This window comes from Alligator mississippiensis, chromosome 2, assembly GCF_030867095.1.
Source record: "Alligator mississippiensis isolate rAllMis1 chromosome 2, rAllMis1, whole genome shotgun sequence".
Lineage (NCBI taxonomy): Eukaryota > Metazoa > Chordata > Crocodylia > Alligatoridae > Alligator > Alligator mississippiensis.
In genome coordinates this window covers 98,011,908-98,038,747 of record NC_081825.1, presented here as the reverse complement: position 1 = coordinate 98,038,747, position 26,840 = coordinate 98,011,908, and the positions used below count along the sequence as shown (strand labels likewise).

Below are 26,840 nucleotides of genomic sequence, written 5' to 3'. Positions count from 1 at the left end.
CTCCCTCGCCGCCTTTCCCAGTTGAAAACTGAACGTCAGTTCATTTGGTTATTGGTTCAACTTACGGAGCTTAGAGGAAGCTGCCTAGATGGAATTGATTCTGCCTCGGACATTTGCCTGTCTGTACATAGCCCTTCAAATAAGATCTTCTTAAGGAACCAAAAATGTCTGGTTGTTTTTGAAAAAGCTTTTCCCTGGATGAGATTTGTAATGTGTTAGAATTAGTGAAAAAGCTATTACTTAGGGGAATTTCTTTTTACAGATTTGCTAACACATTGTGTAATATTGTAATGTGTTTATGTGCAACTCTATTGATACCATTGTCATTGCATTGAATGACAGCACACCAACTGATCCATTACAAAGTTATTTATTTTAAATATACCATTCCACTTAGATTTGTATAACAAGCATCAGGTCCCAGAGCTAGATTAGGATCCCAGAAATGGTTAATAAATTATCTACCTAATAATACTTGCTACAAACCAGATGCACAGACCAATTTCAGTGCTTAAATAACTGGAATTACTAGTGTGCTTTTCTTAGTGGACTGTCTACAAATATGTTTTATGCAAAAAACTCCTTTGCATAGCAGATGCACAAGTTATTCACTGCTTAGGAAACTGGGAAAAACTGTGGTTTTAAAGAAAAAAATTCTAAGGGGATAAATCTCACAAACTAATTGACATATGTGTGTGGTTATGATGTTACTTTTTGTTTCAAAAAGGTGATTTGATGGGACCTACCTAGTTTGTTAGTAATTTAGAAGATTCTGGACCTCTCTCAGAACTAAGTGCAAAATATTTCTTATTCTTCAGTAGCTTGTCTCACATCTCATGTACTAAGTTGGTATCACCTTCTTAGATGCCTTCATACTTTTTTATTTATTTATTTATTTAAATGCACCTACTCATTTGTGGTTCATTCTCACAGGTAATGTAAATGAAAAGACTTTATTTTAGCATTACCCTTGGGGGCTGCCTGGATATCATGGTGAGAAGGGCCATATAAGTACCTAGGTACTCAGCTCCTAGTTTCAGGATGCACATTTTAACATATTATTTGAATTGAATAAATTATAGCAGATTGTTGTTTTTTGCTGAATCTACTGTTTGTACCTTTCTTTAATTCATAAATTTTATAAATATTCTAGGGTTAGTCCAGACCCTTTGGGAAAAACCTTCGTTATTTTAAATATGCCTTCCAGCCATATTTTAATAGATAGTTAAAGGTTTGTATTTTAAAATTGTGCTGTTGTTAGATTATAATAATCACCTGTGTAGTTGAATGATTATTTTAAATAGTTGCAATAATCAGTCCATGTTCCCAACTGTAAACTTGAGTGAGTTCCTATAAATACAAAGTATAGATATTGTCTATGTAATTTATATAGTGTGTGTAAATGTGTGCACACAGGTACACACAGTAAAAACCTTGTATTGCTTTATCCATCTTCATAGCACACAGATGATGGGGACCATAAAGAGGTTGGTAGGCATGCAATGTATAAATGGCTGAGAGTCCAATGAAGATCCTCAGCCTGAGATATCTAAACAAGCACAGAATGCTGAAGTCTTACCATTGGCTTCTTTAGTCAGTATTGCTAACTCTCATGCCAACTATTAAAAAGAGTAAAAAAAAAAACTAGAGGGAAAAATCTTAATAGACTAACTCTTGAATTTTCAGAATCCTCTAGTTTCCAGAATTTACTGTTGCCTCTTCATTTAAACTAGAAACAGCAATTTTAAGTAGAGCTCAAATAGTCTCTAGTCAATGACACCAGGTTTTGTTGTTAGCATGCCGATAAGTTAAAGATAAATGGATTTTCTTGATTGGTGGAGGGACTCTGAGCTTCACAATATAATCAAACAAATGTTCTATCCCTCATGTTTCAGTGTAGTGAAAATCTTTTACTGTAAATGCAGCCTGCTTTTATCAGTGAGTTAGCTGCCATGACAACTGCATTGCTTGTGAAAGCCTTGTTTGAATGATCTTGCAGGGAGCAGGGAGTCATTGAAATTTTGAGTATCTTTCAACTGCAGGCAGAAGCAAACATTCCTTGTGTATCAGCCAATATTTACTATTATCAGGGTTGATAGCAGATGCCAGTTTTATTGTTCATTATTAAACCAGAAGAAAGAAGACCATTCCCTGGTAATGGTAGCTTTTGACCTTTTTATTACCAAAACAAAGTTATTTGGTCTTGGCAAATAGTTAGACCTATCTTAGCTTCCATGTAGTTCTTACTATCCACTCTTCATTGTCTATAATGGTAAAGAGGGTTTTTCATTCTAAGTGCGATATGCAGCTATTAAAACTTTAATCAATTTAAACTTCAGACCTTTGCTTTCTTTTTTTTCCTGTAAATGCAAATGAATGTTGTACAGGATTTCCTTTTGTGTTGCTTTTTAAGGAAGGGTCTGTTCTTTGGAAAAACCACCTTCTGGCATTTGATTGTTTGAAGACGTCCTAGTTTCTGCCTTCGTAATGCTATAGCTTTTTTCTCTGGTGATAGGTAGTAGTGTACAGTACAAGATCCTATGTAAGGATCAAGGAAAAGCTGTGCTGTGACTGGCATGGCAAAAATCTTAAGCAGTGCCTGCAGTCACCCCTCTCTTCCCTGCTCCCCACGCTTTCCTCAGACTGGGGTCACTCTGGTCTGAGGAAGGCATAGGAAGGAAGCAGCTGCTGGACTTGGGGTTACTCCAGTCTAGGGAAGACACAGGAACACTTCCCTGTGCTAAGCTTCTCCCAGTCTCCTGAAGGAGGCAAGATAGGGGAAGCATATAAGCATTTGTTCCTGTGAGAGAGAGTCTCCCACAGGAGAGAGATTCCTCACTGAAACAAAGATCTTTCTCTCAGAATTAGCTTGTTTCCTGCAAAAGAAGTGGCATAAATGCCTCTACACTCCTGGTTTCTAACAGGAGACCAGTATTTTTCCCATTAGAAATCTAGTGCCTCTTCATATACAGTTGAGCTTTGCTTACAAGGAATGTAATGGTTAAATTCCTGTTTATTTCACAAGGAGCAAATATAGATCAATATCTAATGGCTGCATCTAAAAATCCCTCCTTAAATTCTTATTTGGTTATTAGATTTCATTGTTTATATTTAACTCTAGGATCTAGGATATGCATTGAAGGTACTGTGGGCACTGTTTAGAGCATCAGTAGCAAAATGTCTGTGCATACAAGATTATTTTGGGATCGTGTTCTTGAATAGAGCTGCTTCCCTTAACACAGGAGTTGGTAACCTACAATTTGCAGGCCAGATCCTGCCTGTGGTGGTGGAGAAGATCAGGCACAGACAGCATTAGGGACAACAGAGGAAATGCCTCTAGGGTCCTTTTGCTTGCTGTATGCTGTTTATCCTGGCATGTACCTATGCTGTGCTCCCTCTTCCCTATGCAGCCACTGTTGATGCCCAGCCTACCTCCACTCTCTGCTTGCCATCAAATTTGCCTGCCAGAATGGCTGTTGGCCAAGCCATGGCTGCGCCACTTGGTGTGACAATAAGCAGAGGCTGCAAGGCAGGGTGCCAGACAAAGTAGGGAGTACTGGGGCAGCAGCAAGGGATTGGCCCATGGTGGCAAGTAGAGGTTGCCACCTTCTGCCCTAACAGATAATGGTCCTGATCCTTCTCCCACTGAAGCTGTCCCATTGATTTATAGAATGCAGGTGAGACTAGTCCTCATCCACAAGCCTTTCTTGTTCTTTTAAACCTGTTTCTTCATGCCTGCCTCTCAGTCACCAGACTCCCCCCATTGGGGCATGAAAAGGAAAGGGCACAGTCTGGTTACACGTTGCCTCCAAATCCCTGTGATGCAAGGTTCTGATAGCATATTATTTCGAGGTTTAAGTACAAAGTTTCCCCCTATGCAAGATATATTTATTAATGCTTGCTATTGCACTTATACTAATTAATACTAATACTAATGTAGTGTTAATACTAATGAATACGTTTTTAAAAAAGGGGAAATGTTTAATTTGTAGTAACAATTATTCAAGGAGAAACAAACATATACATTGGTTTAGATAGAGAAATGAGCGTACTTTTTCAAGGAGGCTTTTCACAACCTATTTAAACATAAATATATCAAATCTGAGACTTCAGTAACGTTTTATAGTTGTTACTGTCAAAGCCATCATCATTTACATTGAATTATATACAATGATACATAAAGTGAATATCAGAGAAAACTGCCATTGAGGTTTTCTAAGGACTGTTTGCAGTTCTTGAAAATCAGAAGCTTCTGTCACGGTCAAATAACCCTAGGACAACCAATGCTGGAGTGGACTAGAGAACTGTGAGAAGGAAGCACAAGTCTGCTAAGTTGTGTTGACTAAAAAGAACACAACTTATACATTTATATTTGGCATACTGTTTTACTTATTTTTTCTTTTTCTTTTTTAATCTTTGAGGTTACCTGCTTGCAAGATTTCTTTGGAGATGATGATGTTTTCATTGCATGTGGACCTGAGAAATACCGCTATGCACAAGATGATTTTGTACTGGATCATAGTGGTAAGATGGTACATCTTAAATTAATTAAAATGTCACCCTTCACACATTTTCTTTTTTCCCTTCATGAATCAAAAGGGAAATGTTTCTAAAGAAACTTATATTACATATTTTTATTCCAGTTGAAATGTTTTCTTAATAAGAAATAATTTTCTGAACAATAATTTAGTTCCAGCCTGTGTTAGTAAGAATTTATATAGTTGGTTGGTTTTTCTTGGGTAAAAGACTCTTTACATAAAGGCACATGATAGATCACAGTGAATGTTGAAAAGCCTTCCTTTAATGCACTCCCTGAGCCTCATCCAAAGCCCACTGAAACCATTTGCACTCACTTCAGTGTGCTGTAACTCAGTCTCCATGTTCCTGCTGTGTTGAATTTTTTCCCAGATCACATATGCAGCTGACGTTTTCAGAGCTACAGGAATTGTTCCATACATTCCAAGCATTCTGATCCTTTCTGTTAAACATACAGTATGTATTCAGTTTACATTAGGAGAAAGCATTTTTTTTTAAAGGGAAAAAATGAATTTTCTGTGCACTTAGTTTCTTTTATTAAAAGATCTTTAGTTCGTGGCTTTCAGCAATTTATTAGGTGCTAGATAGGTGTTATCCTCAAAGAGAAAAAGTCTCTAAACAGGAGCTCTAGAATTTTTCCAGGCATTATTCAAATTAAAATCTGAAATCAGCGTATTTCAAGATGCTGTAGGTTGCTCACCAGCATATTTCAATACATTTTGTTTAATATTAGAATCCTTGTAAGAAAGAAGTAGGGGAATAACATTACCAGGTCCCATATTAGGGAAGCTTATTTTCTACTACCGCCAAATTCCTTTAGCCCTCAGGGATGTATTTGGTAGCCATGTTGGTCTGAGACAAAAAAAAATCCAACAATCTAGAACTCTTGATTCAGAAATTATACCTTTTATTAGACCAACTAGGAAATTGCAAAAAAAGATTTTTTTTTTTTTGCAATTTCCTAGTTGGTCTAATAAAAGGTATTATTTATGAATCAAGAGTTCTAGATTTTTTCATTCCTTTAGCTTTCAAGTACATTTTTTTTAAATGGAGTTGAGTTCCACAGCTCCTGCTCTGTCCCAGGAACTGTGCTGCCAGTTACTCCACATGAGTCATAGGCCAGCAAAGCACCTGACACAGGTCAGCAAGGGACACAGGAACATATCACCTGTTGTCCCATGTCTGGCAGGTGGCCTGATGTGGGACTACGGGTGTCATGTATGTGTTGCCCAATAAATCTGCTTCAGTTGGGTGACGTCTGTTTCTACCCTTAGTAAGTGTCCTGTGTAACAAGGCCCTAACAGTAAAATATATGACACAGTGCACCTGATGTATATTAGACTAGTTGAGTTAAAGCTTTTTTATCCTCCCTCAGGCCTGGGAGGAGAGCAAATATGTTAGCTAATACTCTGCAATACAACTCCGGACAAGGCCATGCTTTCACTTTCTGCCCCAGCTGAACCAAGACAGGCTTAGCCTCTTGCTTAGAAACTGTAGTAGTTCCAGAATCCTGTTTTCACTTCTCCTTCTGCTGTTCCCTTTTCTGAGATCCTCCCCTCAGGTTCCTCTAGGAATCTCACTGGAAGAAAAGAACAGCTTGATGCCAGAAATAGAACTTGATTTGACTGGTGAAGGTGGGAGCTTCATTTCCCCTTTACCATTGGCATTGGCAACTGGCTAGGTGCTGGAGACATTATTAAGGACAGCGAAGTGTGAGAATAGACCCAAAAGTTAGAGCTTGGGTGATCTAATACAAAAACAAAGGGACAAAGTACCAGTTGAGTTAAGAAAAATAATTCATTTAGGTGGGGAACAAAATAGCATGATGGAGGGAGGAGGGGACAAAGAGAACTGAGAAGGGAAAGGAAGCCTGAATTGTTTTGATGAGAGGGTGGAATACTTGGGACTGATCTAAGTATCTGTATGCATCACAGGGATTTGAATAAGTTTGCATCTTTTTATATAAATTGATCTATTCAATGCATGTTAAGTTTCTTTGTTGCTAGGTTGGGTTAAAATTATAGTTAATGGGTAAATGGATGATAGAAAATCGTGGGAGAGGGAGATGGATTTACTGAGGGAGAGTGAAAATTTTGCAGTTGGTGGGCATGTTCGCATGAGAAGCTACTGTGCAGTGATTAGTGCACATTTATTTAGTCCTTGATTGTAATCAAGGACTAAATAAATATTCAGTAACTGGAGTTATTGTGCAGAAGCGCCTTTTTTAGTGATGCTACTGCATAGTAGCTTAATATTGTACAGTAGCATATTAGCACTGTTTGTGCTGTGATGCTACCACACAGTATTATTCAGCTACTGTGTTGTTAGCATGTCATGTAGATATGCCCAGTGATTACTAAAGGAATGAACATGTCAATATGCATATGACTACTGATTTCTTCTATTGGCTTCTCTTTTTATTTAATGTTGCATGATATATAGATGGGACATCTAGATCTGGCCTTTGGTGCCTGCAGGCATTATTCACTTTCTCTGAAAATGGTTAGAGGTAGCACTGCATTCTTGGCAAAAATAAATAGATTGATATAGAATATGGGTAGAATGAAATTGTCTTATACAGGTGAAAAGAACAGGTTTCAGTGAGACAGGCTCAGGACCCCTGCAGGGAGGGCATATTCAGGCAGGTGGATAGGATGGAGTTGTGGGCATGTAGGGAGCAGCATCTGGGAGTGGGACAGGCAGGGAGGGTCAGGACCGGGATCACAGGGCAGTGACAACATAGGGCCGAGCCCAGGGTGGAGCTGCGATCTGCTGACTGCATGCCTCTGCCCGTGGAAACCACCACCTGTCAGAGAGACATACAGGGAGTGGATCATGGCTCTGCCCCATGTCCTGGCCCACGCCATCACTGCCCAGCAATCCTGGCCCCGCCCACCTGTCCCACTCCCTGGCCACCTACAGCCCCATCCCCTCCGCCTATCCAAAAGTGCCCTGCCCACAGAGTTCCCAGGCTGGTCTCCGTGAAGACGCCGCCTGCCCACTCCGTTTGGCGCCCCCGGCAGTGGGTGTGGGGGAAGACAGGCCCAGGGCCAGATAGGATCAATTACCATCCCCATCCCCCTGGCCAGGTCATCACCTACTCTGAACCCTGCCTGCAGCAGCTCATTGATACTCCTCAAGTGGCCGTCCAGCCCAAATAATTGCCAACCTCTGCTATAGGACAAAGTCTTCTGCATTGCTGTTATATAAAGCTGTCATAACAAAGTGCAAATATCAGAAGTAGCCAGCATCACTCCACCCACTTCACTGGCTCATCTATGCCTAAATACAAATTTTCACTATTGCATGAATACAGTTGTAAGACATGGCAAAATATTGCAATCCAGAATATTTCAGCATTTGGCCTCTTTAAAATAAAGTTTATATAGTTTGTGGGTTAAAGGTTTTTTTGGATTTTGTTTTGGGGGGGGGTTTAATATAAATTATTTCTGTTTAACTTGGCAAAAATGTTTGGGAAATATCAAGGTTTGTTTCCTGGGCAATAAACAGCAGTTGTAGATGATTTGGTTTGGAAGTTAATCTGTACACAGAAATATTTTCTAAACTCCATCTGTTTACTTGCAGAATGCCGTGTTATGAAATCACCTTATTCTCGTTCACCTGGTACAGCTAGGCATTCTGGATCCAAAAGCCCTGGACCTTCACGTCGAAGCAAGTCGCCTGCTTCAGGTATACCTATTAGGAAGACCAAAAACAGATTAAACTTACAATTTTGTTGGAAAAGATTGTGAGTTTTGTGTGAAGTGTAAATGCTACACTTAACTTCATAAAGAAGTATATGAATCAGTTTACATAGGAAATGCTGGGGTTTATGCTAATTTATGGCACGAAATGGGTTTATTCTGCATCCTGCAAATAAAAAAAATTTTTTTTTTGGTTACAGGCTAAACTATTTTTAATTTGTGAATGTTACCCCAGGTTGTGCTAGTCTAGGAGTTTATTTTCAGCATGGGGTTTGATTTCCTGAACATTCTTTTCAACTGTTGTGTGATCATATGATTAAATCCTCATTCATTTCACTAAAACATACACATGCAATTTAAAATTTGCTTCCCAAAGGTGAACCATATAGTCAAAATATTGCATTTTGTCTCTTGGAAGTCATTTTTAGAAACCCCTCTCAGCTCTTTTGGGAACTGAGGATCATCAAAAGATAAACTTTTCCACCTCTTCTGGTCCTTCCTATAATTTCACAGTAATATCCAAATTGTTTTTTCACCAGATGCTAGCATTACTGAATAACACGTGTTCCAAGTATTGGTTATCTTAATTGAAAATACAAATGAGTACAATGGAAAAAGTTTTGCTTTTACTTTTTAGTTCACATTTAAAATCTCTGTATAGTAAAACTTAGTTGGATTTTTTTAAGAGTTGCAAAAGTAACACTGATACTGAACTCCTCAATACATTATGCACACACGCACACACACTGAAACCTGTTTTAGACAATCCATAAAATCCAGAAACCTGCTCAAGCCAGAAGATTTCTACTGTCCCACCGTGCTTTAGGGGGAATTCTGTATATTTAGTCTGTATAAGGTAGAAATGGAAAGGAAATTTGGGGCCCATTTGCAACATCATTCTGTATATCACTCTTATATCAACCCTCTTAGCAGCAGGACATTGGCTGCTGTTGTCCCCCTGCTTTACTTGTGGTAGGTTACAGTGTTATGCCTTGTGGTTGTGTCAGGGTTGACAGTGTAGCTTTACTAATTTTAGACAGAGGATTTTCTTAGGATGGTTTGGATACGGATGATCTGACATTTGGCAGTGGGTTGAACTAGATGACCTCCACAGGTCCCTTCCACTCCTATTTTTCTTATGATTCCATATAATGGAAAGTAATTGCCTGGTGTGTGTGCATGCACAGTGTAAGTAGGAAATACAGGAGCTGTGCTGAGATGCTGGAAAAGAAAGAATTTGTGGAGCAGAGGGGCTGGGACCTGGTAGAGAGCACAGAGCAGACAGAGCAAGCAGAGAGTAGAGGGCCTGAGAAGTCCCTCTTTAAGACAGAAAACTGTTTAAATCAGAACTCTTCCCAGTTGCATGCAATTCCATCTTAGGTTTCACTGTACATTTATAGTACCATGGGTTAAATACTTAGCTAAAAGGCTTCAAAGAACAATTATAATCGCCACAGGAAATATAAGGGGTGAATTTTACAACTGATGTACACCTCATCCAATCCTATAAATTGTAGGTGGATTGCATGGAATATAAATCAGCAATGAAGTTGCCCAAAAGTTTTAAACAGCAAGGGTTATACTGCCATTTTATTATCATTTATACAGTATTGCGAATGTAAGTACCATTCTCCCTACACTCCTACACACACTAATAATTTCTGGTGCAAGAAATTTAATCCCACGTATTCTTTTATTTGAAAAGAAAGAATAAAACTGTGATGAGGAACCTAAGTGACTGAGGTCCTTCCTGAAAACTGAAAAATGTTTAAGAGCCTGAATTTTATTGAAAGTCTCTTACTGAGAAGTTGGCTCTGAAATCAGTTTTGAAATTACAATTTAAGTCGCTAGAGCAATCTGAAAATTTTACCCATGGCGTCTGGTATATAGGCTTGTATTTACTTACTATTTTTTCTATTTAGTGTTTGGTAGCTATCTTTATTTACCCTTCCTTTCATGTACATTCAGACCTGTTGAATAACTTCTCTTCTTAATGTCTTTCTCCTTTTGTGTCATGATTGAGTACAGTAAAGAGGGGTGGCCACTACTCTACAGCTTATTCTACAGCAAAATCCCCAGGTGAGCCATTATTATTATGGCTTTATATCACTAGTGTGTTTCCTGCCTTTTCATTTACCCTTCTTTCCATTTTCATGAATGTATTGTGGCTTTTAACATGCATCACGTGCTCTGCAAAACAAAGGTGTATTGCATCTATTTTATCATAGTAAATCTCTTGATTGAGACAGAAAGCCTAAGTGATGTTTATAATTGTCAGACATCTGTAGATGGTACCGTCAAATTATATATTAATAAATCTAATTTTTGCTGCAAATACAGAAGTGGCCTTGGGAGGAACAAATTTATATCAGCATGATAATGAGAAATTTCAGCCAGTAAACAAGACAAATTTACCTGAAGCTTAGTAGTGAGAAGTGCTGCAAATTTTGTACCAGAATTCTAATTTACCCAAGGATAAATTAGGCCCTGTATGTTTTGAAATGTATGTGTGAGCCAAAATTAAACAAATGTAATCTTTCTTGGATCTCCAAGATAGTAAGCCCTAGACCCAGAGCCAACAAGTTCCAGAGTACCTAGAAGGGTATTTATGTGGAGAAAGGAACATATGATCCTGATAGCATCGTAATAAAAACTCGGTCTCCTGGAAAACTGTATGGATTTTTAATTTACAAATGGCTTGTGGTTTGTGGCCATGCTGGAGAAATAAGTTAAAAACAAGACTAACTCAATTTTTAAACTATTTCATATGTTAGTGGAGAATAGGGCCTTCCCGGGGGGGGGGGGGGAGGGTGCAAACCAGGGTGACTGCCCCAGGCCCTGCGCTTTGGGGGGTTCCACAGCATTGGGCCGGCTTCACGTCTGGTCACTTGCTACCCCTCCCCACTGCCGCTCTGCACAGGCTGATTTGCCCTGGGCCCCGCACCTTGCTATGGTTGTCTCTGGCACCATATTATTATTATTAACCATGTAAAAAACAGTGAGAGGGAGATTATTCTATCTGTGTTCTTCAGTGGCTAGAATACACTTGATACTGCCACATGTAAAGAAAGCCCAGGCTCTGTTCCAATGATTTTACAGTTTAAGATTAGATTAGAAGCTTTGAAAAGGTTATTTTTAATGAGATTGGGGAAAGAATGTACTGTAGTTTGAAGTGATAGTTGATCTTTGAAGCTTCTAGGGCAAGATGTCTGCTGTGGAAGTTAAGGCTGAGCCTCTCCCAGGTTTGTAACCTCTGAGATCTTTCCTTGCAATATTTACAACTGATCTTTTCTATAGGTCAAAAAACATGGTTGAACTGTATTTATTGGACAGTTTTTTGTTCTAAAGGACAATACCATGTGCCCACTAATCAAATCTGGGTAGCTTAGTAAGGGATAAGAGTATTGGGAGGTCAGCAAAATATTATGGGATGTCCTGTTCCATAGAAATACAATAGGAAAGGAGCAACCACTGGCCAGTCACTTGCATGGACCTGGTTAATGGTCTTTGTTCTTACCTAAAATTTTCAGCTTATTTTTATGAACAATTCAAAAGACAGCCGTGTCCCATTTTAGGAAAAAGTGGGCTCAGTGGTAAGTGTTTCTAACGGGATTTGCCATGGCATGAGAATAGCTTAGAATCATGGTACTAACTGGCTAATAATCTTGGTAAAAGTTACAGTATTGATAGGACCTACCCCAAAATACTAAGTCCTGCATAGGATTTGTATGCATAGTATAAGCTGTATAAAATGAATCTTGAAACCATAAAAAAGACTATTTCTGCTCCTGTACCTCTGCATAGCCCATTTCAGGCAGATTTCTCTAGAGAAGCTTCTCTTTGTTCACACACTGTTTTTCTTTTACAGCTAGAATTTAATTTTTGTTATGGTTTTCCTAAAAGTAGAAAATGAATTAACGTTTAAAAAGCTGTTTTCACCCAGGCATTTAATCATTTTATTTTACAGACACAGACACTGATACAGAGAGAATTAAGAGTTAAAGTATCTCAAGGACTTCCAGTACAATTTATGCTCCAAAATCCTTAAGGTGCTTTGAGTATCTTCCCCAAAGTGACTTACCCAAAATCGTATAAATCTTGGTCTTGCTGTCATTAAAGCCAAGACCAAAATTTGTATTAAGTAGAATAGGTTCAGGCTATCAGTGGGCCACAGCAGAGTGAGAAGCAGGAACTCAAAATTCAGTCTTGAATTTTTATTTCTTGGATAATGTTGGATTCCTATCCTTAGCATCAGACATCTTGGAAGAGACATTTGTTGAGTAAAAGAGGGGTCTGTGGAGGCTGATGAATAATTACAATAACCATTGAGATCACAGCTGTTCCAGCATTACAAAATAAAATAAAGAGCATATGTAGGAAGACTCGTCAGTTCCCAGGGAATGTCAGTTCTGTATGTTGGCAAGTGCTTGCACAGTAAAAACAATGGTGTTTATTAAAGGAGTAGCACATGGCCCCTTATAGATATTCTTTACACATCTGAAAAGGTGTTGATGGGAACCCGTGTTTCCATGGAAACTAAATGTCTAGTTGGCAGTCTTTTAGTTGCCTTAAAGGAAATGTAGCTCCTCTCTGAAAAAAATTGAAGCTTATTTTTTGTCCAGCTCTTTTTCCCAGGCAAGCAAGGTTTGGATAAAAAAACAATAGAGTGCATCTTGTAATAGGGAGTCCTTTGTTAAACCTAGTGAATAATATTTTTAATTCTGTTTTCAAAGAATACAGGGCCTGATCTAGCTGCCATCCAAGCCAATGAGAATACAGTGGGTTTAACTGGGTGAATTCTAGAAAGCAAGGAGAAAATACTTTTTTCTACTTTAATTGCACTATTTTATTATTGATGCTCAAAGTAATTCCTTAGAAGTTCATCAATGAAATGCTAAGCTTTTAAAATGTTTTGCTACTATAATAATTTGTAGTGTAATTTTTACTTTTATAAGGGTTCCATGAGGACCAATTGCCTAATATTTCTGTTTTAGTATAAAATGAAAATAAACTATATTTGTGTTATATTCCATATACTATATAGGTATTATGTACAGAAAGTGATAAAGTGATAAGTTGACTTTGCAAATAGAAAAAATTAGATCAAATATGTGGTTGGCAATCTATATTGTCTCTCTCAAGATTTTGTCACATGGTATAAACCTGTAGCCTTTGTGCACCAAAAGTTCTCACTGAGTGCATCTATGTATTCATTAATGCGGTGTAGTTACTGTGCATTCAGTTTAGTACTTGTATAACCAAGTACTAAATCAGTGCGCAGTAAATGTCACTACTGCATGGCTTTTTAGTGATTCTAACTACTCAGTGGCCTAATACTATTGCGCAGTTGTATATTAGCATGGTTTTTGCCCTGCACGCTATTGTGTAGTACAATTAGGCTACCATGCAGTTAGCATCTTGGGTAGATGCACCTACTGGCAATGAATAGACTTGAAGGTCCGGAATAGTAACGCTGGGCGCATCTACACATTCTCTCATGGGCGACTGGTGCCTCCTGAGTCGGGGGGGGGGGGCACTTGCCCCCCCAGTGGCCAGTCAGCGACTGCAGCCAATCACACTGACCACACACCGACCCAGAAGCAGCATTCCCTCTAAGAGGGAACGCTGCCTGGAAGTGCCAGTGGCACTTCTCCTGGTGTCCCCCCTCCCTAGCTGGTACTCTCAGGGGGGACACCCGTGCTCCCGCCTGCCCCCCCTGCCTGCCATCTAAGCAGGGGATGCTGCTGAGGGGGTGCACCAGCACTCTCAGGGTGTATCGCCATTGCATAGCCTTTACTACATTGTAGAATAATTAGCTGCACAGTAGAGCATCACTGTCTACACATATTAGGATGCTGTAAATTAATTAACTCTGCCATAAGATAGTACAGGCAGTCCTTGGACTTACAACACAATTGGTTCCTGAAAACTACGTCTTAAGTCGAAACGTTGTAACTCGGAACCAATTTTTCTCATAAGAAACAATGTTATAAATGGGGGATTGGTTCCTGAACCAAGGCCCAATACCCTATCTTCACTAAAAATACCACAGAATTTTGTACTCAATCAATTATAGATGAGTAATATAGCTACATTAATGTATTTATATTATAAATAGCAATCATATTGATTTGGAAGGACTTCTTTGAGGTGACTTTGCTGGACTCTTTGAAGGGCTCTTGGTTGGATTTTTTGAAGGGCTCTTGGCTGGAGTCTTCTCAGGAGTCTTGGCTGCAGGTTTTTCTGAAGTCCTGTCTTCTTTCTTAAAGAAAGTATCCAAGGAAGTTTAGACAGATGTTCTCCAGGGAGATGAGCGATGCAGCGAACTTGTTTGCTGGCGTGGTGTCGCATTGGATCAAGCGTTGTAAAGTCAAAACTGACATCATAAAGTTGAAACAGGGTGTCAATTTATAAATGTTGTAACTGCGAAACGTTGTAACTCGGAATGTTTTAAGTTGAGGACTGCCTGTACTACACAGCCTAGCCAGCTGGGGGCCAGACTCCTACCTGGTGCCTAGCCACATGGCTCTACAGGTTCAGTACCTTCATGCCCCAGCAGCCCTTCTGCTGCCCGATGCTGCCACCTGGAGCCCAGGGCTGACCCTCCTCTCCCCCCTCCCCCTGTACCCCTACCAGCCTGAGACTACTCTGCCCCAGCTCAAATTGCTGCTGTCCCGGATGCACATGTAGACACTGTGGTCAGGAGTACTTTACTCAGGCTTGAACTGCTCTAGAGTTTATTGCTTTGCATTAATTGCACATGTAGATGTACCTGCTGTGTTTGTGTAGGCACTCTGTGCCAGTTTCCAGCTCTTGGGTGTTCTGGGGGACCAAAGGATGCAGCATTATTGGGCTCTACACTTGATACTAGTTTGTATTGGGCCTGTTTGATCTGTATGTGGAGACCTGAATAATACCTTATCACAGGGACACATAGTCTTATAACTGTGTTTTTTTCCTAATAATCTTTTCTTTCCCCCTTGTTGCTCTGATCAGTCAATGGAACACCAAGTAGCCAGCTATCCACTCCAAAATCTACCAAGTCCTCCAGCTCTTCACCGACTAGCCCAGGCAGCTTTCGTGGACTCAAGGTACGTACTGGAAATCTTGATCTTTGCAATTCACTATAAACTTGCTTACTCGTTGAAAGAAATTATAGGATTGTACTTGACCATAAAAAGTAGAACTATGCACTTACCCTGAAAAAATGAAAACTATTTCTGTTCCATGAGCAAACCTTGCTTGTATGTTTATTCACATAAATTGGATAGGTGGAAATGAGAAGTAAGATCCTATGCTGTCTCTAAAAGCGAGGACTTTTAGTGGCTTTTACTTTCCTTTTTAAGCCTTCCCACTCTTGCACTTTCACTTGAACAGATGAAGCTTCTGGGGTAACTTACCCTTAAGATCTATGTTGCTGTGTCCTCCCCCAGCTGACTTATGAGGTACAGCCTTGTCCACAATATCCTCTGCAGCACTAAATGGTGCTGTTCCCCTATCACATACACATCTGTCCCTAATGCACCCCTGTTACTCCCTACAGGAGGGCATCTGCTTTGATCAACTTTCTGTATGGCTGTGTTCTTCAGTTTCAAATAAAAAGAATCCTCAACTTTCTGCCCCCAGGAAAATCATTCAATTCTGGGCCTTTTACCTTGAAGTTAAGGGACTGGGGAAGGGTTGAGGAACTTACTGCTAGATAATTGATATTGCCTCTTAGACAAGAATTTTCTAGTGAATACATCAGTGTCTATATCCAAAGGCACTGGAGGATATGCTCCTTGAGGAATCTATTGGATAATAGCTTCCATTGATGAACACAGTGGTGTGAAGAGGTGGCATAATTCTGTAGAAAGCAACAGTGCCACATTTGAGACCAGCTGAAGGACAGATTGTGGTTAGAATGTTATTTATTTGGGGTGAGGTGAGGCTTATTGGTTTCTTTTTCAGGATTTAGCAACCTGTGGCCTGCTGGTGGGATCTGGCCTATGGAACTGTTAAATCCAGCCCACAGACATGGGATTTGGCAGCAGGGGGCTTTGGTGCTCTCTCTGTGCAGATGTTGAGACAAGCAGTAGCAGCAGCTTGGTCCTAGGGCCTGCCTGTCTCTGCTATTGGGTGGGTCATTCTGGCCTGTAGCTGGAAAAGTTTCCCTATCCCCTGTCTATTTTGACTGGAATATGCTTTGTTTTTTGTCAGGCTTCTGTGGTGAGTCTGCCAGAAAGAAATTTTATTGTCTTGATAAATGCCATTATATTTTTTGAATTGTTTGGCTTGAGTAGTGCAATGTATTACTTTTGCTTTGAGACCATGATCCTGAGCTACACCAGGTTCTTGTGCCTTTTGCCATATATGGACTTAGATTGATATGGACTTCAGTGGATACTTTTGTCATTCATGTGTAAGAACAATAGCAGTTAGCTCTGAAAATCTCTGGTGGTGTATACTGCAACACCAGCTTTGTTTAAACCAAGGCTGTCCATTCAGTTTGGTCTGCAACTACACTTAAGAGAATTTTTCGCCTTACCATAGTGAAATTATAAATGCAGAGTTATAGGTAATTACTGCTCCAGTTTTTCTACACTACTCACTTTTAGTAGATTATTATTAAGTACTATTAAGATGGAGATAATAGCTGACAGCAACAAGCTAGCATTAAGGGCTATTTTTAAAGGAGAGGGAAAAGTCCTTTCTCCCTTTTACTGTCAGTTTCAGTCAATTAGATTTCACAGTAATTTTCCATTTTTAAAAATTGTAATTGATACTTGAAATTAATGGATGTTCATGTCATGCTAGGCTTGTACCAACTGCCAGCAAAAATAAATCATTCATCCATAAAACTGTACAGTACTTATCAAAGTAGTAGCCGCTTCCCACTTTATCCCATGAGTACACACCTGTTCAGAAGTAGATCCCAGCTATATTTCATCACCAGAGGCATCGGGAAGGTTAGCTAATAAATCTTCGGGTTGGTGCCAAAAAGGAGTTAATGAATTCTGTCATGACATTGTTTCTGGGATATATTCCCAACAATCATGTCTGTTTTCTGGGAAATAGTCCAGCAAGCACATATGAGGTTCAAAGACATAAACATACAAATAATAAGAGTACTATTATGGCATGGTTATAACTGAATCCTCTCAGATGTTTTTAAGAGGATGTTAATATTTTTGTGGTTTTAGATTTGACAAGTCTAAAACAAAAAACAGAAGAAAAGGAGAGCAAGAGAAAAATTCAGTTTGGGGTTTTATAATCCTTGTCATGTCCCACTGGTGATGTCTCTTGGTGATATCTCTTGCTACTAGAGCTGTTGCAGACCACCATCAGACACATAAGCTGGCTTCCTGCACTCTGCACTTGTAAAAAGGAACAGCAGTCTGGCAGGTGACAGTGATTGTAGCCTTGAGAAAATGTAAATATAGAAAATGTAGGAGGATATTTTTCACAAAAAAGGCACAAAATATGATCCAGGTTTAGGAAAGTTAAAGTGTAGGCTGCGCTTTTTTCTAGTACATATGTGCATTTACTTTTTAAAAATGACATACAAAATTAGGAAGATGTTAAAAGAAATTTCTTATCTTTTATATCTGCATATGATCAACATGTCATATGGTAGTTGTTTCTTCTGTAATTCAAGTCATTGCATTTTTGCTTTTCCTTTAACTTTTTTTTCTGTAGCTTAAAAAGAAGCAGCCAAAATGTTCATTTTAATCCACACGAATGCTGTGTAACTGATTACTCCCCTTCCTCAAGGGCAGTTCATATTCTATGCAGAAAAATGTCTTGTTAATTCTTTGATAAAAAGATTAACAGGTCTGGTAGTGCTGTCTGGTGCTGCATGATCGTTGTAGCCAATTATTGCAATGTCTCTTTGTCTGAAAAAGAGAAATCAGGGTTGATTTTCAACTTATTGAAATGAGCTTGCCGTAAGAGCAGCTGCACACACAATTCCCTTGTTATACCAGTATTGTCTTGACCTAAAGAGTGAGGCACCTGGCAAATGACAGCGGATTTTACTAGAGATAGGAGCTGGATAATAAATTCAAAAGATTGGGGTAGTGCTTGAATGGTAATTCTAGTCATCAGGGCAGTAGAATAGAAAAATATACTGACTGTAATAGCTATTTTACTTTCTTAATCACAGATCCTCAGCTTTACATCATATTCTCCGCCAGCTACTTTTCCTACAAAGTAAAGTGAAAGTGTGTTCTCTTCCCAAGGATTTCCCAGCCTTCTCAGCATTGTTTATTCAGTAGCAATAATGTTTTCAGGGCCAGAAAGTCAATCACAGGGAAGAGACTTATAATGAATGGCTTATCTTTTAATAGAGGGTATTTTTTGATAAACTCTTTCAGTCCAACATGGATTGTTGGACAGTACTTTAACTTGCATGATTAAGATCCCAGTCTTGTAAAATTTGTATTTTAGCCTATGTGGTGATATTGCAGTCGGTAGAAATTTATCCAGAATAAAGACTGCAGAATCAGGCCATTTTACAAATAAATGGCTATATTTGTTACATGATGGAAAGGAGGTTAATATTATTTGCTGCTTTGTGAGGATGGGTTAGTGCAGGGCTGTCATACACACTGAGGGTCCCAGGACAGATCTGTACCCCAACGCCCCTAGGAAAATGGACTTGTGGGGCAAGCAACAGTGGCAGTCAGTGGCTGCAGCAGGCTAGTGGTTGCACTACTACTGGTGATGGGCAAGCAGCTGCAAGGCAAACCAAAACCAGCCAAGAACATGATATTAGTACAGTTAAGTGTGCAGACACTTACACAATTCACAAGATAAACCCAGATATTTCAAATATGGATCCACAGTTATCAAAAACATTCTGACCTATTCTGATCTTTGAGTTATTTGCTACAAAAGAATAGCTCTATTATTTTTCTGTAGTTAAAAAATGAGTGAAAACTAAGAGCTCCCACTTTCCAAAGCGTGTCTTGACTCTAAAAAGGAGCGACTTGATCTGACAAGGGGTGCGTTGAGTCCAAAGATGGTCTAAAATCTCTTCATTAGAGGTTCATTTCTTGGGGGGCTGAAAAAGCTTTGTTTCAGGCTGTGAATGTAGATGTGAAATATAATAGCACTAAATGGAAGAGTGCTGAGTAATGTGTGAAGTGTATAATTTTTACATTATAACAGAGGGCAAGATTTGCTGATCCATGCCAAAATTTGGCAATCAAACAAATTGTGATGGTGTCTTGGATGATGCAGGAAAACTTAACATGTACAACAGTGCTTTTTCTGTTTCGTAGAAAGATTAGTTGAAGAATACAGCCTTTCTAGTTGGCTTTATATGCATCTTCAGTGACCCAGATCTCTAAAGCTCTTAAAGTACATATTTACTCTTAGTTCTAGTATATCTACTGAGTTTTACATCCTAAAAATCTAACCCCCTATTTGAAAACAGGGTCTGAAGTTACCGAAAGAGTACATTTGTTGCTTCATACTTAATAAAATATTTTTAAACCTGGTCTCTAACTTCCTGATGCTCTTTTGAATATACTGATTGTGAAAAGCAGCCACGATTTAGAGAGGTTTTTGTTGTGTTTTTTTTTAAGAGGATGGGATGGCAGCATCTCAGCCTAGTTAGTTCAGCCAAAATTTTTCAGTTTCTTTTTTTTATTCAAAATATTTTTCCAGTCCACACTATTCAAATCACAGTAGTAGCACAGGTTAGGAAATATATTTAGTCAGCATACTTGTTTCCCTCTGCATTGTATGTGACTCCTCATAAAGCTTAGCCTGACTTTGCAAATTTCTGTAATTAAAGACACTTTAGCTTTGAGGGATCCTGATTATGCAACTAAGTAGAACTGGGTTTTAATTTCTGTTGATGTTACATTTTAATTTATTAAAAGACTAAGATAAAATAGATTAAGGCCCTGTTTCATCAACTTACTTAACCCACTTGGAAGTCCTTTTGATTTCAATGGACTACTAATGATTTTAAAATTAAGCATGTGTGTTTAGTGATTTGGTGGATCAAGCAAGCCACTCTTCTTCAAGATTTTAATTTTTTATCTATTCATATTAGCAAAAAGAAGTTTAGGAGTAGAATTTTTATACAGTTAGCTTACCCCCTACTAAAGTAGAAAGAGTGAAGCATCTAAGGGGAATCCTTTATTTCCTGCCTTCAGATAGCATTTAAACACCTTCACTTTGCATATAACAGATGGAAAGATTTAACCTGTTTGTGTTTGGAAGAAATCATAAGCATGCCCATTAGTATGAAGTCCATCAATATCTGTGATAAATGGTATAAGAATTCTGCATATGAATTACTTTAAGGACCCCTCTACACATGCAGGTAAAGGTGTGATGGGATCTAATGCACCATCCACACAATCGCACCTCCTGCCATGCCACACGTACGTAGCAGGGTGTGTGATTGTGTGGCTCACGCATTAGATCCCTTTACCCCTTATTGCCGGCGCAGGGGGAGCCCAGGATTGAGATTCCCTTGCATCGGCAAGAAGCAAACTCCTGCAGCTGGTAGCTCTCTCAGCTGACAGACCTCTGGCTGCAGGGGTGTGCCATGTGCTCCCGTGGCTGAGAGTCCTATCAGCTGACCCAGGCTCCCAGCTGCAGGGGTCTTCCAGGGCTCCTCATGGTAGGGAGACCACAGCTGACCTGGTATCCCAGCTGTGGGAGTGCACACAGCTCCCCTGTGGCTGGGAACCCCATCAGTTGATGGGGCTGCCAGCCAGCATGAGCTGGCAGCTCCCAGGCTTGAGTGTGCACATGAGACCCCCCCCCCCAGCAGGGAGCTCCAATTAGCTGATGGGACTCCCAGCCATAAGGGCCCATGGCTACATGTTCAATTAATGGCATGATAGGAAACAGCTATTCCACATATTTTGTGGAATAACTTTGTGGCTTTTTCCTTTTTATCACGCCATTAATTGGTTGAATGTGTGACCAGGTGACCACTTAAGGTATGATTAACTAGTTACACTAGTTACACCTTGAGTGTAACATGTAGATGGAGCCTAAATCTCTCTAGAAGAATGTGGTCAGCGTGGTTCTTCAGCATTTGTAATGCATCAGGCAATTACTTGCCCATATTGAGGGAAATGTTTATACACTGAGTACTTGCTGTATGGTGTACCTACCAAGCATGGTACTGCTGTATCCCATTTATATTGGATTTACCCCATGAAAACATCAATGAAAGATTTTAATCAAACAGAAGACCAAACAATAAATTACTGCAGTCCTTTACTCCAGTTTGGGGTCCGGTGATACAAACTGAAATGAACATGCAAAAATAAATGAATATGTCATAGACCGTGAAGGCCTATTGTAAGTCGGTGCTGACTCAGAGCCTGTGATCTGTGGTCCATGAGTCAAAATGCTATGCTTGCATTCCCTGGTGTTGTGCAGAGCCTTGTTTCAGCAGATACTGAGCTTAAGGCAGAGATGCATTTTAATCCTTTGTATTGAGAAGTACTGTAGTGTAACCCAAGATGTGAACCAGGCAGAAGCCCCAGGGAACAGGGAGCAGTGTCCTGTGAAGGAGGAAGACAATGCTATTACATATCTGTGTTTCATAAAGCCAGTCTTCAAAGTGTCTTGCAAAACTATGTGAAACAGCACTCTGCTACAGAAATGATGTTTGCTGTGTTTTACTGCCTTTAATTCATTGCATAAAGGTTTTTATTTTCCTTGTTAAAGTAAAACTGCATTGCTTTTATACTGTTGGTTGGTGTGAAGAAACAACTCTCCTTAACCAGCTGTGAAGGTAAAAATTAACTTGGGTACCAGTACATTAGAACATAAGTGCTATACTGGATCAGACCATGATCTATCTAGCCCAGTCCATCCCGTCTTTGAGGGCCCTGCCACACATTCAAATTAAAGCTGGATCAAAACCAGCTATAAAGTTGTTACACACTTTCAAGCACTAACTCTGTAGCTGGCTGGCTTTTTTATAGCCAGCTAATCATTTTTATTGTGCGATATTTACTTTGCACCTGTGACTGGTCTAAATTTATTGCATGATTGACCAGTTAACTGTGTGATAATTACTTTGCATTTGCAGCCAGTCTGAATGTATTGTGTGATTAACTAGTTAATTGTGTAATACATGTAATGTGTAGCAGGGGCCTGAGAGTGGCAGAAGTGGATGCTATTCAAGGAGAACATCAAAGGAGGTATCTCTAGAGTTACTTAATCCATATTCAGTACCCTGGCAGGATCTGTGAAATTTTGTTTCAAAATTGTTTTCTCTGTCACAATTATATTTATTTTTACACATTAATATATAGGTATTAAAACTTTCATTGTACTGTTTAGAGGCACAGCAGCTTGAGGCACAGCAGCTTAAGACCCTTTTAGGTGTTTTTTTCTTCAATAGTAAACTATTAAGATGAAGAGTGCTATATATAAACTGAACGTTAGTACCTGCAGACTGCTAGGACCAGATTCTCCTTTTAGGCACAGAAGTTAGTGATAACAAAGCAAGCTTCCTTATACCACCCCCAACATCCAGGTCTAAGACCTTTCTCCAGCCTGGAAAGTTCATCAGTGTCCATAGCCAACTGCTTTCAGGGAGTACTATGGCTAGAAGTGTATCTGGCCACCTCTGATTCCTTACCCTGATTATTCACTCAAAGCTGGGTCAACTGTGAACAGTTTTCTGCATGAGTTTATAGTGAGCCTCAGATTCATGCCTCTGTGCCTTTCTTTCCCATATGTTTCAGTACTAATTTAAATAGATCATGCATCAGAGTGAGAGTGGAGAGGTTCAATAAGTAAAACTACTAACTGAGGTGGTATTGTGGAATATTAAATGAGACTCTGAACCTATGGGGCCAATGCACAGCTTGTAATAGTTTGTTTTTATTGGTGGGTTTGAATCTGTGGCTTTGAGGTGACAAGTTTGTGTATTACATTACTTAACCTTTGAGCAATCTAATCTCTTGTGATTAGGAGGGAATGCACATGCTCTGACTCCCTTGTGACCAAATCTCACTTTATGCACGTGGAGAGAATTTCACTCACTTGTAATAGTCCCAGTAAAATCAGTGGAATCACTTAAGTTAATAGGGACTTCAGAGATGGGTCATTATGGATGCATTAATGTAAAGTAATAATCTTGAACTTTGAGGAGAAAAATTATAAAAATGAAAGGGAAGGGAATAGAACTAGTTTTTAGGGTTGCACTGATAGAGATTTTTGGGCCAATACTGATGGCCAATTTTAAACGAGCCATATCAGCCGATACCGATCTGATTCCGATATGCGGCCCTGCAGCATGAAGAGCAGCTGAATCCGGCTGGGAAGTGTGTTGTGGGGGCTGGCATGGAAGGAGGGAAGGCATGTGCAGGGGGGCAGATCAAGGCTCCCGCAGTGAGGGAGGGAGTGGGAGTGGGGCTAGTGCTGCCCAGCTGATGTGGGGTGGGGCAGGATGGAGACGTGGCTCATCTAGGAGACATGGGGGGGTGGCTCCTGCTGCTGCACACACCCCAGGAGGGCATGAGGAGAGTGTGCCCCAGATCTGCACATGGGGTAGGGTGGGCTGGGGCAGGGGCTGCACGGGGCTCTTCCCAATGGGGGGACTGGGTGGGCTGCACTTGGGGTGGGCAGCAGTGGTGCTAGGAGTAGGGCTGTGGCAAATTTTGGGATGGCTGCAGCCCCCCAACCCTCACTCCCAGCACTGACACTGCTTCCCACCCCGAGCACAGCCCAGTCCCTCACTGGAAAGAGCCTGGCACAGCTCTGGCCCCAGCCTGCAGTGGCAGTCTGCCCCACCCCATGCGCAGATGTGGGGGCACATGCCCCCCATGGTTGCACGCAGCAGCAGAAGCCGCGCCCACCAGATGAGCTGCAGCTCCTTCCCATGCCCTGCCCCATCCCGGCTGGGCAGCACTTGCCCCTGCCCCACTCCCACTCCCTCCCTCACCACGGGGGCCTTGATCTGCATGAGGCATTTATCTGCCACATCAGACAAAAAAGCTGATTACCGATGCTCTCAATTTTCCTCATATCAGTGCCGATCTGATATGGGACCAATGTATGGTGCACCTCTACTAGTTTTTGTAGCTTTTTAAAATTTACTATGGTAACGTTATCAAAAATAAGGGTCTCTTGCTTGTTTTTGTAGATTCTTCCTCATGGTGGGTCTTCTTCCAATGTGAATGGTGTACCTGAAATACCCCATTGTGAAAGTCCTGAAGGTAGGTGCTTAAACCACTAATTACCACCATTTTTTGCAAAATCTTTGTTTACAAATAAGTAATTGTTAGGTTGGAGATAGGAAACTATGTTAGCAACTCTGTGTTAAATTCTGTTCTTAGATATTTAAATATCTAAGAACTAACTTAGATATAAAGGGCCTGCCGTCGAGGCAGCTGCTCTTAGGGCAATAAGGGGGCCCTGCCTGGGATTTGGGGGACCCTGCCCTACTGAAGGGGGGCAGGTGAGTACCCCCCCTCCTCTCTCTCTCTCCCTGGGGGGCTGGGCCAAGTAGGGGCCTGGGTGGGGCTTGACCTGGCCCGGCTCCACTCAGCCGCCTCCTCCCACACACACACTAAGGGGTTAGCCCCCTCTCTCCACGGGCCCCGCTTACCCCGGCTGTGCTGGGGGTCAGCGGGGGGCTCCGCGGCTGCTGGAGGGTTTCTGGGGGGCTTCGGGGGAGCGGGGGCGCAGCGAGCTTTCACCCGCGCGTCTCTCGCCGCTCCCGCGTCTAAACCCAGTCTAAACCTCAGGAGGCTTGTCAGTGAGGCCCTAAGGGACTGTGACCACAGGGAGAGAGGAATTCAAGAAGAGTGGTTGCTCCTCAAGGGAGCGATCCTCAATGCACAAACTAAGTCTATTCCATCTCGGAGGAAAGGCAGCAAGAGGGCACAGCAGCCCCCCTGGCTCTCCAGGGACCTAGCAGACCTCCTGAGGCTAAAAAGAAAGGCCTACAAAGGATGGAGGATGGGAGTCACCTCCAAGGAGGATTATTCTGCACTGGTCCGGTCTGTAGGGAGCTGACCAGGAAAGCCAAGGCTGCAACTGAACTCCAGCTAGCTTTGAGCATCAAGGACAATAAAAAGTCCTTTTTCAGATACGTGGGGAGCCAGAGGAAAAGCGGGGCAACGTTGGACCCCTGCTGAACCAGATGGGGCAACTGACAACTGACGCCCAGGAAAAAGCCAACCTATTAAATAGGTACTTTGCGCCGGTCTTTCATCAGCCCCATGGGACGCCCATGCCCGCTACAGGGCCGGGAAGTCTGGGTGAGGGTGATCCCCTGCCCTCCATTAATGCTGACTTCGTGAAGGAACATCTTGAGAAGCTGGATACCTTCAAGTCAGCCGGCCCTGACAATCTTCACCCCAGGGTACTCAAGGAGCTGGCGAGCATCATAGCCCAGCCTCTAGCGCGGATCTTTGAAAACTCTTGGCGCTCTGGTGTAGTGCCCGAAGACTGGAAGAAGGCCAATGTGGTGCCTATCTTCAAGAAAGGGAGGAAAGTGGATCCGGCTAACTATAGGCCCATCAGCCTGACTTCTATCCCGGGGAAGATCTTAGAAAAGTTTATTAAAGAGGCCATCCTTAATGGACTGGCCGACGCCAACATCTTAAGGGATAGCCAACACGGGTTTGTTGCGGGTAGGTCTTGCTTGACCAATCTCATTTCCTTCTACGACCAGGTGACCTATCACCTGGACAAGGGAGAAGAGATTGATGTCATATATCTTGACTTCAAAAAAGCCTTCGATCTGGTGTCCCATGATCGTCTCTTGGAGAAACTGGCCAATTGTCGCCTTGGGTCCTCCACGATCCACTGGCTGGAAAATTGGCTCCGGGGTCGGACCCAGAGGGTAGTAATTGATGGAAGTCACTCATCGTGGTGTCCTGTGACCAGTGGGGTCCCCCAGGGCTCTGTCCTTGGACCCATACTGTTCAACAACTTCATTAATGATGTGGACACTGGAGTCAGAAGCGGACTGGCCAAGTTCGCAGATGACACCAAACTTTGGGGCAAAGCATCCACACCAGAAGACAGGCGGATGATCCAGGCTGACCTGGACAGGCTCAGCAAGTGGGCGGACGAGAATCTGATGGTGTTCAATGCCGATAAATGCAAGGTTCTCCACCTTGGGAAAAAAAACCTGCAGCATCCTTATAGGCTCGGCAGTGCTATGTTGGCTAGCACTATGGAAGAAAGAGACTTGGGGGTCATCATTGACCACAAGATGAACATGAGCCTGCAGTGCGATGCTGCGGCTAGTAAAGTGACCAAAACGCTGGCTTGCATCTTCTCAAGCAAATCCCGGGACGTCATTCTCCCCCTGTACTCAGCCTTAGTGAGGCCGCAGCTGGAGTACTGTGTCCAGTTTTGGGCTCCACAATTCAAAAAGGATGTGGAGAAGCTTGAGAGAGTCCAGAGAAGAGCCACGCGCATGATCAGAGGTCAGGGAAGCAGACCCTACGATGACAGGCTGAGAGCCCTGGGGCTCTTTAGCCTGGAAAAGCGCAGGCTCAGGGGTGATCTGATGGCCACCTACAAGTTTATCAGGGGTGACCACCAGTATCTGGGGGAACGTTTGTTCACCAGAGCGCCCCAAGGGATGACGACTAGGTTGAATGGTCATAA

At 41.3% G+C, this 26,840-nt stretch overlaps 1 protein-coding gene across 4 annotated transcripts in view; it reads left to right on the top strand.

Annotated features, from left to right (window-relative positions):
- DCLK2 (doublecortin like kinase 2) overlaps positions 1–26,840 on the top strand; it is a 158,452-nt gene that overhangs the window by 90,406 nt on the left and 41,206 nt on the right. For 2 of the 4 annotated variants that reach the window (XR_001371475.3, XM_014593442.3), the window contains exons 3-7: positions 4,422–4,524; positions 8,122–8,226; positions 10,269–10,319; positions 15,237–15,331; positions 24,358–24,430. Coding sequence is in view for 2 of the 4 variants with exons in the window: in XM_014593442.3 (XP_014448928.1) it covers positions 4,422–4,524; positions 8,122–8,226; positions 10,269–10,319; positions 15,237–15,331; positions 24,358–24,430 (427 nt within the window). In the remaining 2 variants the exon portion in view is untranslated. The remainder of the gene's footprint in view (positions 1–4,421; positions 4,525–8,121; positions 8,227–10,268; positions 10,320–15,236; positions 15,332–24,357; positions 24,431–26,840) is intronic. The other 2 variants (XR_001371478.3, XM_014593445.3) reach the window with 1 other exon arrangement.